The sequence below is a fragment of the Panthera uncia genome (genome assembly GCF_023721935.1).
Source record: "Panthera uncia isolate 11264 chromosome B3 unlocalized genomic scaffold, Puncia_PCG_1.0 HiC_scaffold_1, whole genome shotgun sequence".
Classification (NCBI taxonomy): Eukaryota; Metazoa; Chordata; class Mammalia; order Carnivora; family Felidae; genus Panthera; species Panthera uncia.
Window position 1 is genome coordinate 125,308,616 of NW_026057582.1, and position 15,867 is coordinate 125,324,482.

The following is a 15,867-nucleotide window of genomic DNA, read 5'->3' on the forward strand; positions in this document are numbered from 1 at the left end:
CTGAAGAATTTCACCCCACCTACCTTCAGCCCACGCTGCCTGGCTTTCTGCTCAAAACCACCTGGAACAGGAAATGCCTCTGCAGTTTGCATCCACAGCTAAGAACAGAGCTGGCAGAACCGTGAGTGGAAATAAAAGGAACTGACTGGATGCCAGGATTAGAAGTAGGTTGACTGTGGGTCAAGTCTTCCAGTGGAATCCAAGAGGGAGAAGGACAAAAAAGAAGCAGCTTCTGCACAGTGCCATGCAAGAGGAGGGCATGGGGATGGGGTTGGACCTCTTGTGCCTGCCTCCAGCCAGCTATAAGGGGGAGCTGTGCCCTCCCATCAGGAACGTCCCCGTTTCCCCCACCACCACCACTTGCTCCCCAGTGAAGTCCAGGGACGATGTGTAGATGTTCACAGGGCAAAAGAAGGGCCCGGGGATGGAAATGGACATTTGCCACATGACCTCACGTTCCAGGCCGTTAAGGAGGTTTCGTTCTTCACAGGTAGCGAGAAAGAGCACGTGCTCATCCTCATCCCTGCAAAAGTCTCTCCAAAAGCTGCCAAAAGGCTTCTAATGGCTCCTGAGCCAAATACACAAAAGCAGGCACTGGTCTATTTCAGACGGTGGCTTCAAACATCCAGCCTCTGACCCAGGCAGAACCAGCAAGCGAAACTTTGCTCCCCAGCGAATCCGAACTTCAGACAGCACAGATCCCATTAGGTCGCTCAGGATTTCCCTGTGTTCTGAACTCCATCGTTTGCCTGTCAAATCAAAGCATCTGTCTTCATTTCAGTAGCCCCTGTTGAGTTTCTAGGCCTAAAAATCTCAAACTGCCTACGACAAGGGGTGTCCTTGCCCGTACCCATCGATGCCTCAGGATTGAGAGGGACAGGAACTTGTGGGGCCCAAAACTTGTTTAACTGAGGGGCCTTCTTTAAGAAAAGGAACGCCACATTATGTGCAAGGCCTTAGAAAGTATTCCTGCAACAACTTGGGGGGTGGGGGGCCCTGGTGCTTCCTCCTGGCGGGCTCTGGCAAGCCCTGCAGAGTGAAGGAGCGTGCTCAGGGTAGAGGCTGCTGCGATGGGCCAGGGGTGGTCTGCGTTACCGCTGTCTGGAGCTGGAGCTGACACGGCCCCAGGACATGGTTTTCTCATTGGACGCACAAGGAACCTATTTACTCACTGCTGATAATGATCATGATATTCGGAGATTCTCTGAGGCCACTGTCCCTCCCTTTTGAAGGAATCTCAGGTGCTAAATTCCGATTTCAGCAGGAAGTTCCAGGGTCACCGCTGGACCCCAGCAAAAACCTTGCAAATTTTCAATCTTGCTGACTAAATTACTCACCCGAAGTCAGTAGGTTTGAGGCGATCTCCATGCTTCTTGGGATTGCTGAGCTCCTACTTTTAACTCTGTGTTTTTCCTCCCACTGTAAAATTCAGAAAGTATGGTCATCACGATCAAACTGTCCTGAGGATGGGGGTGCCAAGTGGCAGTTGCGAAACCATGTTTGCAGTGCCTGGAAGCTTGCAGCCGCCCGTGGAGGTGGCCACAAGCAGAGCTTGGACACGCAAAGTTTATTCATTCTGGGGACGTGAGAGCCCCACCCACCCACCCCCAAAGCTGTGATAGTGGGAGACTTCACCAAGTCAGCAGCTCCAGAACAAAGACCTCCAGAACAAAGACAGGTACTTCCAGAGCTCATGGGGGTGCCCTAGCAGCGGCATGTGGCTTGGAGGAGGTCTGCGTTCACTGAGGGCACACAGATTACTTGAAAGCCTCCATGGTGGGGGCATTGACCCCATGGGAGCAACAAGCACTCTAGATCTAGGCTTCTTTCCTAAGGGGGCTGGTTGCCAATGTTCCACTGACTGACGTGTTCTTCCCCAGTCGGCTGCTGGCCTTGTTCTGGCATAGCCTGCTAGCCACAGCCTGCCCCCTCACTTCCTTTCCCCCAATTCTTTGACCACACCCACTCCTCCAAAGCAGAGGACCTCCTGCAAGGTCTCCTCCACCTACCCCTCTCAGCACCTCCCCTTTCTGACAGGGACAACCTCTGGTGATCGGAGGCTGATGAGCCCCAAGCCCCAGCTGGCTGGACATCTGTCCCCTGCATCTCACCCACAGTGGGTGCCTCTGCCAGCAGAAGCAGGGCTCCCCAGGCTGGCCCCCACACCTCTGCGCACTGTTTCTGTAGATGGTTTCATAATCATCTCCAGGTGTGCCCTCCCTCACTTTTCCCAGTCCTTCCCACTCCTGACCCCCCAGATGTTTGACTTCTGGCATGGAGGCCGGGTAGCTTTCAAGTTTTCAGTTTATAATTCACTAAGTCACTTTAAAGTGCTTCCCACAAAGGGCGGGGAAATGCACAAACAAGGCTGAGTGAGAAAGAGTCACCTCATCCTGAACATTAGTGTCGGACAGGAGCAGAGGCCTGGGAGACAGTTTAAAGCATAGATAATGTCAGACCTTCTAAATCTCTGGCTACTAAGCTTAACGCTAGTAAGGATCCTAGCGTGCTTTCTAGGAGTCCACACTAGTAATCTTTCCCAAACTGCTCTGCCCCTATCATGGTTAGTATTTTTTTTTTTTTAACTGACCTCCAAAAAGCAAATGTGAAAGCAAAACCCAGTTCTCAGTTGCTGAGCATCAGCTTCAGGCACAGCTGGATCCAGGAGCTCTAAATGATATCATGGGAAAATATTCTCTCTCTCCCCTGGGCACTGCTGTCCTCTCTCAGTTGACCTTATTCTGGGGGCCTCTTCCCATGTACTGGTAACCCAGACTTACATCGAGTCTCTGGGCAATTCTGTGGTAAGAAGGCTGCTGCTTCCCAAGGTGAACGAAGTCTTGGGACTGACTCTCACTGTCCAGGGTTGGGTGATGGGTCCATGCCTGGAACTGGGGTGAGTTTGGGGTCTGCCCAGCATGGCTAGAGGAAGAACATATCCCCAAAGGCAACCCCAGGTTGTTACTTGAAGAAATAAATGCCAGACAACAACACACGATTCATAGCAGCCATAACCTGAGAAGAAGGTCAGGGCCCCAAGTCTTAAACCCAAGGCCCCAACCCTGGGCACTGAGTGGGGGAGTCAGCAGGCACATGTGGGTAGGCCCCGACAAGGAGCACAGTCACCCCAGAGTGCCTCTGGTGTCTGTGTGGGCAGTGGGTTCTCTGAGATGGGCCCAAGCATGCTGGTGGTCAGCATGTAGCTCTAAAGAAACTCTTCTGTTCATCCCTCTAACCCCAAGTTACGGGGCGGGGGGGGGAGGGGCAGGGAGGGGGAGTCTTGACATGCTCAAATCCCCCACCCCAATAACAGGAACACTGAAACTTCTCTCCCCTTCTCCACCCTCTAGAGCCACTCTTTACCTCACCTCCTTTGCTCAGCCAAACTTCTAGGGAAAAAGAAAATGCCTTTGCCTCCCTCTACTCCACACAGAGCCTTCCTCTCTCCACCAGCCCACCACAGGAACATCAGTCATGGCCGCCCAGGTCAGGATCCATGCCATCCAGTCCTTGCCTACCAGGCGCTCCCAGGCCACTACTTCTCCCTGCCTCTGCGTTGCTTTCAGACAGTCTTCCCCATCTGCCCCTGTCCCTGTCCCCCGCACACACATATGGGGGCCCCGAACTCACCTCTGCCACAGAGTCTATGAAACTGTGTTGTGTTCATCCATTCTCTCACCTTCCATACAGGGAGCTGGCTGAGGGCAGGAGCTGTGTGCTTAGCACCTGCTAGGAGGCCCTCAGAAAAGCGTGAGGGACTGAGGGGGGGGAGGGGGTTGGGGGGGCATGTGTGGGTCACTCCCTATGCTTCCCAGTCTTGTTCTTTCGGAGACAGTTCTTTCTGAGACTCTGGCCCCTCCTTTGGCCTGTCTGCCACATCCCACCAGCCTGCACTGATTTCTGAAACCAAATTTTCATATGCGTGTGCAAGAACCAATTTTCCAAACCTATGGAGAAATTAGAACAATGAACACCCATACAGGCTTCACCTAGATTCCCCAATAATTAACATTACCGAACACATTTGAGGCTGTTCATTCACTGGAAGCTTTGGAAATCTGCAAAGTTAGTGATTTTTAGGAGGGTATATGGAATGTGAGACCCTGTACCCTTTCGAGCCTGGAATTTGTCCTCTTTAAAAACAAGGGTGACATTTGCCCATCTCGGCATTTTTCCTAAAACTCTAGACTGAGGTTATAACCTAAGGAACATGGGGATTTATATAGCCAGAATGGTAAGGGTGCTGAGCTTGGTCTGTTTAGGTTCAGGTGTCTACTCGTAATAGCTGTGTGACTTTAGGCAGGTAACTTAACCTCTCTGGGCCCCCATTTCCTCATCTGAGGAAAGAGCAAAATGATCCTTTACCTTGGAGAGTTGTTGGGAAGGTTACATGGGTAAAAGTACATGAGGGGCCAAATCAGAGCACATGGCCCTTAAATGGTGGCTTTAGGTGGTGGCTGAGGAAGCAGAAATTGTGAGTATCCCGATACTCTCACTTCCTTTTAGGAGCCAGGAAATGTCAGTAGCAGGTAGAATTTCTTGAAGGGAAACATTTGATTCCAAGAAGTAGAGCCTTCTCTCTTCTAAGCCTTCCCTGGAGTCCTGTAATCCTCAACCGCTCGCTCTGCACAACCACCCTGGATATGAAACCCCAACTGGAAGTTGCTCTGCTGGAAAGCGGCCCTCCCTGTTTCTTTCTCAGTTTCTCTTGGCAGTTCCTATAAGCAAGGAGTCCTGAGCATGCATGTCCTCTGCGTGTGCCAGGAGAGCCTTGCTGGGCGGGAGTGAGGGCTGGGACCATCATGTCTTGGAGATGAGGAAGCAGAGGCCCAGCGTCTCCCAGGTGCTTGTGGCCTGGCCAGGACCGGGTCCAACCAGATCCTAACCCAGCCCGGAGCTCACGGATTCCGGGTTCACAGGAAGCCCCTTTTTGGCTTCAACTCTTAATATGCAAAATCGGTATTAAATGCAAGTGTTTTATTTCTGGCCTCCGTAAGCAGAGAAGAGGGAGCAGGGTGGAACGTGATTTCACTGATTGTGGACGGAGCAGTGTCCCCAAGCCATTGGGGGCATCGGGGGCTCCAGCTGTATTTACAGAGACTGAGGCATTGCACTCTGGGTGCCCTGAAGTTTCATTTTTTGGGCGGCATAAGACTTGGTGTCACCTACTGTCATTTGCCACCTTCTCCTAACCGCCAGAGTAGTTCTTTGCTTTCCTAAACAACAACAACAACAACAACAACAAAAAAAAAAAAAAAAAAAAAAACAAAAAAAAACGGGCTTTCACCATAGAGTGCTCTCCTCATGAGAACGACAGGACTCCAAACCTAAGCGAGGAGACACTAACGAGTCACCGTCAGCCCTCAGACCATCACTATGTGGCTTGTGTGGAAAAACCGCAGTTTTGCTCCGGCCGATCAGCACACTGTTGGTTTTGTCTCTTCCAACACATTTTGTACCCGGTGGAGGTGTGAGCCAGCAGAGAGTGAACCCGAAGCCCACGGAGCCCTAGTCTCACAGCCCTGGTGGAGCTCTGCCGTCCTGTCTGTGGGCAGCCCGGGTTCCCAGACTCAACTGGGAAAGACTTAAAAGAGTAACGATGGTTTCTTGAGGAGGCATCCACTTCACTAGTGCAGGGCTATCAAATCCTTAAGAGAAGCCGGATTAACCTGTAACTTTACGACTCTTTTTTTTTTTTATTTTTTCTTAATTTATATTTGAGAGAGAGAGAGAGAGAGTGCGCAAGCAGGGGAGGGGCAGAGAGAGAGACAGAGACAGAATCCGAAGCAGGCTCCAGGCTCCCAGTTGTCAGCACAGAACCCCAAACGGGGCTCAAACCCACGCGCCGTGAGTTCATGATCTGAGCCGATGCCGGACGCTTACCCGACCGAGCCACCCAGGCGCCCCTGGGCTGTGACTTTAAGAAGCCCCAGGTAGGTAACAGTAAAATGAGTTGATGCATTTTGCTAAAGCGGCAAGTCCCTCTTGGTAGGCTTGGGCATGTTAAGATAGAATTCACCCACCAGGCAGGAGACCCTCTCCCCTGGGAGTTTAGGAAGGTGTGATTGTGCTGTGTTTGTCTCCACCCTCTGGCGCTCCTCCCCGCACCCCCACTGGGTGGGTGGATTCTGAGGCAGCCCACACTTGAAGCTGCCGCTATCGCAACCGCTCTTTCTCATGTTTCTCCAGGTCCTGCGGCCCTTGGGCTGTTTGCCCCCTGTGAGCCAGGCTTCTGTTGCCGGTACACAGAAAACTCACCTTCTATCGCTGCACGCCACCCTCCTCCCTTCCCCTATAGAGGCGGAGGCTGAGACCTCTGCCCCACCACTCAGAACACCCAGACTGACTCCCCCTGGTTCCCATGGTGTCCCCTTTTTCTTCCTAGCCCTGAAAGATACCAGTAAGAGATCCATCAACAGCGACTGGAAGATCGAGCTCCCCGGGGAGTACCAGATCGCCGGCACCACTGTGCGCTACGTTAGAAGGGGCCTGTGGGAGAAAATTTCTGCCAAGGGACCAACCAAAATACCACTGCATCTGATGGTAACTTGCTGTGCTTTTGTGTTTGTCTTGAGCCTGATTCTCCAAGGGGTCTGCTGGCCCTCTTCTTCCCTGGGAACTGGGGAGAGGTTCCTGGGGACCTGGCTCCTGGTGGGTTACCTGGCCACCTGCTGCTCAAGCCTCCCCCTCCCCCTCTCTCTCTCCATCTTCTCTTATCTCATCCCTTTTGCCACATGCCTGAGAATTTCCCCCTCCCAAAACTTTACCCTGGCTCTTCACTGGCAGAGAGAGTTACCATCTTTTTCAAAAGGAACCGCCTCCAGGAAGGAAATACTTCGCCATGTGGCAGCCAGGGAGAATTGGCCTCATCGAGCAGACAGCCTCGCTTGGAGTCTGTGTTTTTATATCAGATGGCACAGATCCGCCCCACAGTTTGTATATCCACATTGGAAACTACCTTTTGGAAATGAACTGTTGACTCTCTTTCCAAACCAGCGTCGCTCAGATTTTCCAGACTCGGCTTGCAACAGGAGTTCGGGAATCGGGAAGGAGAACCAGGTTCTACAGGAAGATTTACTCCCTGGGTAGTCAGCCCAGGTTGGGGCAACCTTGTCTTACCTCTTGTCTCGGGCGGGCACCCCATGTAAACCACTTTATCATCGGTCATACTTCCTTGTAAAAGCATTAAAGATCTCCAGAGAAGGGGATACCACCATTTCTTTCTCAGGGTCCAGAAGTTCTCATGGCTAACTTCTGATAGCTCATAATTATTGATTCCATGTCTCATTCCAAAGAACGGATTTTGTGGCAGCTTGTGCGTCTGTAATCAAAGCACATTTTGTCCTCTGTGCTTGCCAAAGTCTCCGCTTGGAAATTTTTTTTTTTTTCCTCCATTAATTTGCGGTCTCTGGCAATCTGCAGCCGTTCAAGGTTAGGTGACAGCCAGAAGATTCCCTGGCCACTTCTCAGGGAATCCCCTGAGGAGACCAGCTCTGCCTGTGAGCACGGGCACCCAGTATAACATCACCCATGATGGCCCTACCCCTGCTACACCTTCTGACTGATTAGAGTGAACTGGTTTCCATGCATGATTTCAACCATCCTGCAGCCTGCCCATGCGACCAGCACTCAGCCCACGAAGTCCACTGTAGACGCAGCCCTGCAAGTTTGATTTCTGGGGCCCAAGAACCTATACTGAAGCCACTGCCCTGCAATAGATTACTGGATTAGAACAAATCCTCCTGTCCTGTTGTAAGAGGAAGCATAAGACGAGATAAAAGTCATACAGCACTGTCACCTGTTAGCACATGAATCTGCTTTATTATCAAACCCTAAGACGGGTATATTTTCCTTCTTTGCCCAATGCTTTCATCAACTGTGAGTGAACCGTCAGCCCATCAAAGCAAACGCGCAGCCTGGACTCATGCAGACCGTGCCTGATAAGCAAGACTCAGCTGAAGTTCCAACCGTTTTTAATATTTATTAATCACTTTTTTCTCTTGAAAAATGATTACTTCAAGTTTTTAAATCCAGAAAGGAGACGTGCCCCTCTGCCTCTAAATAGAAGTCTGCTGTCCCCAAACTGGGGTGCATACATTGCCTGCAGGGTCGGGAGCGTCCATAAGAGGCACGGGGACCTGCATTTGAAACCAATTACACACTCACACACACAAATTATACGTGGCTGCAAAATTGCATGAAATTGGTTTCATATGGATTCTTGATTCACCAGTCTTATTCCCATACTGAGATAATAAAGATCTTTTAAAGAGGTTTTTTTTATCTTTTTTTTTTTTTTTAACTGGAGGCATTTTTCCAAATGCATTACTGCACGTCTGTTTCTTGGAGAAGTGGATGTGTATGCGGTTCAGGCTGCTCTTAGCACCTCACCCCCACCCCACCACTCAAGCTCTGGGAGGGGTGGGAGATGCTCAGGAGCTGTGCAGTCCCCTCCCCGGGTCCAGGCAGGTGGAGCACACTCAGCCTGTAGCTGTCTGCTGCTTCTCCAGGCCTGGAAGTGAACTTGAGAGCTGCCTTGACCCAGAAGTACCCACTGGTTCTGAGTCTAACCCAAAGACACATCACCTCCAGCCAGGCTCCTGCAAGAAGGCTTGTTCTGCACCAAAGCGTGTGTGTCGAGAAACAAAGCTGAGAGAGCACTTCTGTCTTTACAGGGCTTGTGATGCCTTGTCATACGAAGAGCAGGCCCGTCCATCTGCTCACTCACCAGGATTTCAGACCCAAGGGTCCCCAAGCTGCAGGATGGCTCCCCGCCCCTCACTTTGAGCTTTCAGCCTCGAGCCAGGCCCCTGTCACCCCGTGGGCATCGGCATCCTAACTCCTGTGGCAGCAAGAAGGCTCGTGCGTCCTTGGACTCCTAAACAGAAGTCCCCAAGGCTCCTCTGTGGTGGGCTGTGTTTGCCCTTGAGCCTGCCTTCCATGTGGCAATGACCGGCGCTAGGGGAATGAAGAGTGATGTTCATTCTCAAAGAAGTAGAATAACCCTACTTGTTCACATGTCTTTTTAGGGAAAAACAGTATGTTTGTGTCTTTCTTGCCTGCAAGGGCAGCTTCGTGGGTGAGTATGCGGAAACAGGCTCTTTTCTCTGCAGCGAGGGGCTCTCCACATAGAGTTCAGTGAGAGCCCGCAAATTTGCCTGTCTCCAAATTCCTCGTCCAAACTGGTCCTGTCTCCAATGGGAAGGGGCAGAGCTCCCTGCTGATGGTCCACATACACTCCAGCCCCTGAGTTGAGTATCTGAGGAAGCCAAGACCCAAATAAGGGGGTGCCCCTAGACTGAACGTGTTTTGAAACCCAGAAACGAACTGGTTACCCTGGTAGAGAGACAGCCCCAAGGGCGGCCTGGTTTGCAAATTCAGCAAGCCCGGATGCTTCCGCTTGATTCCAGAATGGCCTTTTATTTTGCTGCTGATCCAGGTGTTGTTATTTCATGACCAAAATTATGGAATCCATTACGAGTACACCGTTCCTGTAAACTACACTGCCGAAAATCAAAGCGAGCCGGAAAAACCCCAGGACTCTTTGTTCATCTGGACCCACAGCGGCTGGGAAGGGTGCAGCGTGCAGTGCGGAGGAGGTGAGCATCCGGGGTCACGCGCCCATGGGGTGTGGGGTTTTGCTCAAGGAAGGCTGTGAACTCGAGGCACTCGGCAGCCAGTGCAGAGGGCACGAGAAGGGCTGGCCACGTCACCTGTATTTCCCGGGAAACTTAAGCACACCCCAGTGAACTCTCTCTGCAAAACACTTGTGTAGCCTTCCAAATTCCTCCGTGTTGGAGCTGTGCCCCCAAGGCTGCTTTGCCTATGGCCCAGGGCCCTTGGACTCTGACCTGAGTGGAGGTTTGGCCGCTATGCAGATACATCACAGGTATGACAGGTGAGTGACCCTGGGGATGAACAGGATAGACCTTCACTTGTTACTGTTTGGTGGAAGGGAACCAGATGTGTTGCCCCAAAATACTCTTTCCTTTTTGCCACAGGTGTCCCACTACAGGATACAGCAGAAGGAAAAAGCCCCACGAGTCTGATGAAACATTCTGAGCATGAGTCCTGGCTGAGTCACAATTTGCTGCCATATATTAGCAAATGACTTACCCTATCTATACTAAAATTTTCTCACCTCTCAAATAGAGTGATCGGCCCCTATGCCTACTGCAGGGAAGGAACTGCCATACTGCAAAAATTAGTATCGGCAAAAGGCACCATATTCATTACGGGGAGGTTTAGGGGGAGCAGTAGGAAGCCATTCTGAACTCTTAGCCAGCAGCCCCTTGGGACAGGGCAATTTGTCACCCTGATAGGACACACAGCCCAGTGATGAGAGGTGGGACACAGGATGTATGGGGTTTTATGGGCACAGAGTTAGGATGGAGAGTTCACCTAGACTCTGGAATGCCAGCCCAGAGAGTGGGATGGCCCCACCAATACCCAATCCCACATGGCTATTGACCGCTAAGATGGTGTTGGTCAGGTATCTAATATGTAGAGGATCGCTTACCATTTAGTGACTTGTCCCATTTCTAATAGGTAGGAATTCTAGCCATAACATCATTGGGCCATCAGACACTGCCAGGGCCAGCTGTGAATTCCTTCCTTCTCCTGCACATCTTGGCTAACTGCCCTTGCTGTTTGTTCTTAGCCTGTTCCTCAGGCAGCCCTGGCAGTTGGCATAGCTTCAGGAACCCTCATCAGCCCTGTCGTTGTCCCACTTTGCACTTCTCCCTAGGAGCCCCCCATCCCTCAGCTGTCCCCCTGTGCCAATGTCCCTGCAACCTCCAAATCCAGCAACTCCCATACCCCTAACTGCCAGACTTTTTTCTTGGGCAAACAAAGCATGGCCCAAATGGAGCAGTTAGCAGCCTCCCCTCAGCTGGGGGCGGGTGGGGCAGGGGGTACTGTTCTGCTGTCACTGTTGGCCCAGTGGCATTCTTTTATGACACCAGTGACTCTCAGGTTGTCAGATGACAACCAATGACTCACCATTGTCAGACCTGCAGCCAAAACAAAAATGTGGCTTGAGACGGCCCCATGCTTTCTGCACTCACCCAAGGCTGCAGTTGCAGGCAGTAACAGTTGATGGTATAATTCAGGACTCCACACTTTTGAGGCATCCCTAAAGGACAAATTCTCCAGGAGACCAAGCGAGAAATCTGGGGTCCAAATAGTTGTCCTTGACATCCTCTTAATCTTTTATTGCCATACTTCCCAAATAACAATGAAAATAAAATACAGCTAACATGGAGTGTTAACCCTTGCTAGGCTCTGTTCTAAATACTTTATATGTATCGCTTAATTTTAACCATCCCTGGAACACCCTAAGGCATGGGGGTTAATAAACCAGCCTGGTTGAGAAGATCGAGGCACAGAAGCATGGTGGCTGGCTGCTGATACGGTGATCATTATGCTAGTGATGGAGCCAAGTTTGAACCCAGGCTGCCTGACTCCAGAAACTACCCTCCCTGCTCCCTATCATCTGCCTCCGTGGCAAAGTCATGACCAAGCAGTGTGTAGGGTGCTTTGGGGACACCCAGAGAATGGCTACACCCATCTGGGATAACCAGTTAGTGAAGTTCCCAAATGCAAGTGATACCCTGGACAAGTAGTAGTTGGCGAAACAGATTCTCAGATTGGCTCGAGATTGCCTGCCTGGACGATGCAGGTCTGTGTGTCCTTCAGACCAGCCCCTCTGCTTCTCACTTCTCTCCAACACATAGGAATTCGGTAATAGGGAGCCGTGATCTTCTGGTGAGGGCTGATGTACAGGTAATTAATCAAGACCAGACCTGCATAGACTTTAAATATCAAAGGAACGGATAAAGAGATTGGCAATCTTTGTTGGAAATTAAAGAGCCTAATCAGAACTCTGGCCTCAATGAATCCCAAGCTGTCTAAGCACATAGCTAATCTGAGGTGTTGCCTCTTTCTGATCCTGTTCTAGAATCTTCCTCCTGCCCCATGGTGCCCCTTGTCATGTCTTACACACTCTCATCCCTAACCTTATGGTTCTTTCTCTTTGACAACCAATAAAGCATTACAACAGCCACTTTAAAATGGCAAACTGATCAAAAGACGCACCTGAATGTTCCTCCATCCTCATCAATGAACGGCCTTTCCAGGTGTGTGTAGCCACAGCCTCTCAGTTCCCTGTGTTTGGTTTCCAGGGGAACGCAGAACCATTGTGTCCTGCACACGGATTGTTAACAAGACCACAACTCTGGTGAATGACAGTGACTGTCCTCAAGCAAGCCGTCCAGAGCCCCAGGTCCGAAGGTGCAACTCACACCCGTGCCAATCACGGTAAGTCACTGTGTTCTCAAACTTGGACCCTCCAGGGTTGGGGTAGAAGCACCTATGAGTTGGGGGGTGAGATACAGTTAACACCACAGTACCTCACTCTGCCACATTCTCTTGTTGTTGGCAAGTGATTTCTGCTTGCTCGAAATACTGACTTTCTGGTGAGAGGTCTGATAAAAATGTACAATCCTAGCTAGAAGGTATTTTTTAGCAGGCCACTAAGAACATCTCATGCAGAAAAAATCATCACATGCTTTCAACTGATACATGTCAGCTCCCGCCAAGTTATTTTGTCTTGGAGAAAAAGGAAATCGAAGTCCGAGTGTGAGAACCCATGAGTAAGTAACACAGGTTAGTGTCTGTGGTTGATCTGTTTCAGTGGCTGAAACTAACACCAGTGAGTGTGGATCTTGCTGTACATTGTTTAGAACCCATCAGGAGGTCTGTTGCCAACCCCAGCTTTCGTGGCCATGTTTCTCATGTGCTCTGGAGTGAATTTTCTTGGGCTGTCAACCGAGATGAGTTGTGTGAAACGTGTTTGTCAGTTCAGCCTCCTTATTTCCGGCCATTTCAGTGAGACTTTGCATAGCGCTGTGGTTGTTAGAGTGTGTAATATCACCCCTGGCCTCCCATTCTGCTCTGGGTTGCGGTACATGGTTTTTGCTTCGTGGTTCTCTGCATGTTTTCCTTTTATAAAGAAGCTGGACTTTTGACATGGCAGCTTTTTAAGACCAACTTGTGCCTCTCACCTGGCACAAAAGTTTCACAAAGCATTTTGGTTTTCATGCCAACCTCCTTTGCTTTGTCAAACTGGTAAAGCGTGTATGAGTGAGAGAGGGAAGATAAGAGGGAAAGCAAGAGGTGAGACTTACTCTGTGGGTTGTGTGTGGTCCATGGCAACTTAAGGATGAAGGTGGGTGGCAAGGGGAAATAGGTGAGGGGGATTAAGAGGTACAAACTTCCAGTTACAAAATAAATAAGACATGGAGATAAAAGTCGCAGCATAGGGAATATAGTCAGTAAGATGGTAACGGTGTTGTTTGGTGACAGATGGTGACTACACTTATTGTGGTGAGCAATATATAGAATTATTGAATTGTTATGTTGTACATGTGAAACTAATATAGTGCTGTATGTTAATTATACTTCAATTTAAATGAAAGAATAAAATTCCACCCTAACACTGAAGGCCATGAGGAATGGCTCACTCTCAGAAGTCTCCCTGAGCATCTTTGGTATGAGCAGCCATCCCACAAATGCATCAATTGGTGAATGAATCAACCACACACACACCCAGGACCAAAGAAGGAAGGCCTTGCCACCGTGAAGACTCAAAGATCAGACAGGTCACAGAGACAGCCCAGCTCTGTGACATATTGGAAAGTAGGATAAGTGAATCTAGAAGAGGAGAGGTCAGCATGGGCTCAAGGGCATGACTGAGCAAGAATGATCTTAGGAATCCATTCAAGAATTATTTTATTTTATTTTATTTTATTTTATTTTTTTACATTTATTTATTTTTGAGAGACAGAGTGTGAGCGGGGGACAGGCAGAGAGAGAGGGAGACACAGAATCAGAAGCAGGCTCCAGGCTCCAAGCTCCAAGCTGTCAGCACAGAGCCCAATGTGGGGCTCAAACCCACAAACCGTGAGATCATGACCTGAGGCAAAGTCAGACGGTTAACCAAGTGAGCTACCCAGACACCCTTTATTTTATTTCATTTTGTTTTATTTTGTGTGTGTGCAAGCAGGGGAGGGGCAAAGGGAGAGAGAGAATCCCAAGCAGGCTCCACGCTCAGTGCAGAGCCCAATGCAGGACTCGATCTCACAACCATTAGATCATGACCTGAGCCGAAATCAAGTCAGATGCTTAACTGAGTGAGCCACCCAGGTGCTCTAAGAATCCTGTTTTAAAATCATTTATGTTTTCAAACTCTTTTAGCGTCCAAATATTTCTAAAATTATGCACATAAGCCAAATAATATAAAACATGGAATCAGAGTTTCTCTGATTGAATTGAGACACATATGTGATGGGGAAGAGAAGCCCAGTGTACTCTTTCCTTCTTCATATCCTAGTAGGCCCTCAGTATCTCTGCAGAATGCCAACGAATAGAATTTAAATGATGGGGTTACTTTTATTGGACCACCTCTCAATATTCTTCACTAATGATACTCCTAACTGTGCTGAGCACATAACCATCTTTGGTAGCAATGTTGTCCAAATTGAAATGTGCTGTAAAAGTATACACCTGATTTCAAAGGTTTAGTATAGAAAGAGATTGTGAAATATCTTAGTAATTTTTAATACTGATTACATGTTGAAATAGTTATATTTTGAATACATTGGGTTAAATGCAATATATTAGTAAAATTCACCAATTTCTTTTTAATTTTTTAATATGGATAATAGAAAATTAAAATTACATATATGGCTCGTGTTAATTCTATTGAACTGCACTGCTATAGATTAACATAGCAGTCACAATGTTCAAGATACGGTCCAAAATTACTAGACATACAAAAAAAAAACCCAGAAACATGTGACCCATACATTAAAGGAAACTGACTCCAAGAGGACACATATATTGAGATTAATAGATAATAATTTCAAAGCAGCTATTATAATTATGCTCAAAGACATAAGAAAAAATATAGCCACAATCAATGAACATATAGGAAACCTAAGCACAAAAAAGAGACACTCTAAAAGCAAACCAAATTTTAGCACTGAGAAATATAGTGTCTGAAATTTTTTTAAAAAAATCACTTGATGGGCCTAACAGCAGATGATGAAAAAAAAAAAAAATCAACGAACTTAAAGATAGAAGAATAGAAATTATCCATCTGGAAAATGGAAAGAAAAGATTGTTGACAGTGACAGAGACTCCGTGATCTGTGCCATAATATCAGGCATCCTAACATAAATGTAATTAGAGTCAGAGAAGGGGAAGAGGGGAAGATTAGGGCAGAAAATAATCATAAACAATGACCAAAAATTTCCCAGCTTTAATGAAAGACAGAAGGGAGGTAATTAGGTTATGCCTTGAGCATTTCAGCTAGATTCCAGATGAATCCAAAGCTCCATAACAAAGCTCTGTGATCATTACACCATATTACATGCAACACCTTTATGATTTTGCCACACACAGATATTCTAGGAAGGGACTTTGTTGCACTGTGAAACTCTAACGAGAAAATCATGTCAGAAAACACCTACAAAAGTCACATCACCAAGCATGAATTAACAAAGGTATAAACTCTATAATTCAGTGCTACGGAGCTGCTCTAAGTTTGGATGGAGAACATCGAGTGTGTGTGTGTGTGTGTGTGTGTGTGTGTGTGTGTGTGCGCGTGTGTGCGCGCGCGCGTGCGCGCGCATGCGTGTGCTCACAGAGCATTCTGACAGACCACAGGCCTGCAGTCTCACCGTGGTTGAACACAAGTTCAAGCCAAACACACTTTAGACTAAAAGTAAGCTCAGAGGCACATTTTTAGTATCTCCTTAGCACGAGGGTTAGCAAACTTTTTCTGTTAAGGGCTAGATAATAAGT

The 15,867-nt window shown here is 48.6% G+C and overlaps 1 protein-coding gene across 1 annotated transcript in view; it reads left to right on the plus strand.

The window, feature by feature from the left end:
• LOC125910244 (A disintegrin and metalloproteinase with thrombospondin motifs 17-like) overlaps window positions 1-15,867 on the plus strand; it is a 102,868-nt gene that overhangs the window by 41,954 nt on the left and 45,047 nt on the right. The window contains exons 5-7 of the mRNA XM_049614011.1: window positions 6,386-6,543; window positions 9,440-9,599; window positions 12,183-12,318. Coding sequence (XP_049469968.1) covers window positions 6,386-6,543; window positions 9,440-9,599; window positions 12,183-12,318 — 454 coding nt within the window. The remainder of the gene's footprint in view (window positions 1-6,385; window positions 6,544-9,439; window positions 9,600-12,182; window positions 12,319-15,867) is intronic.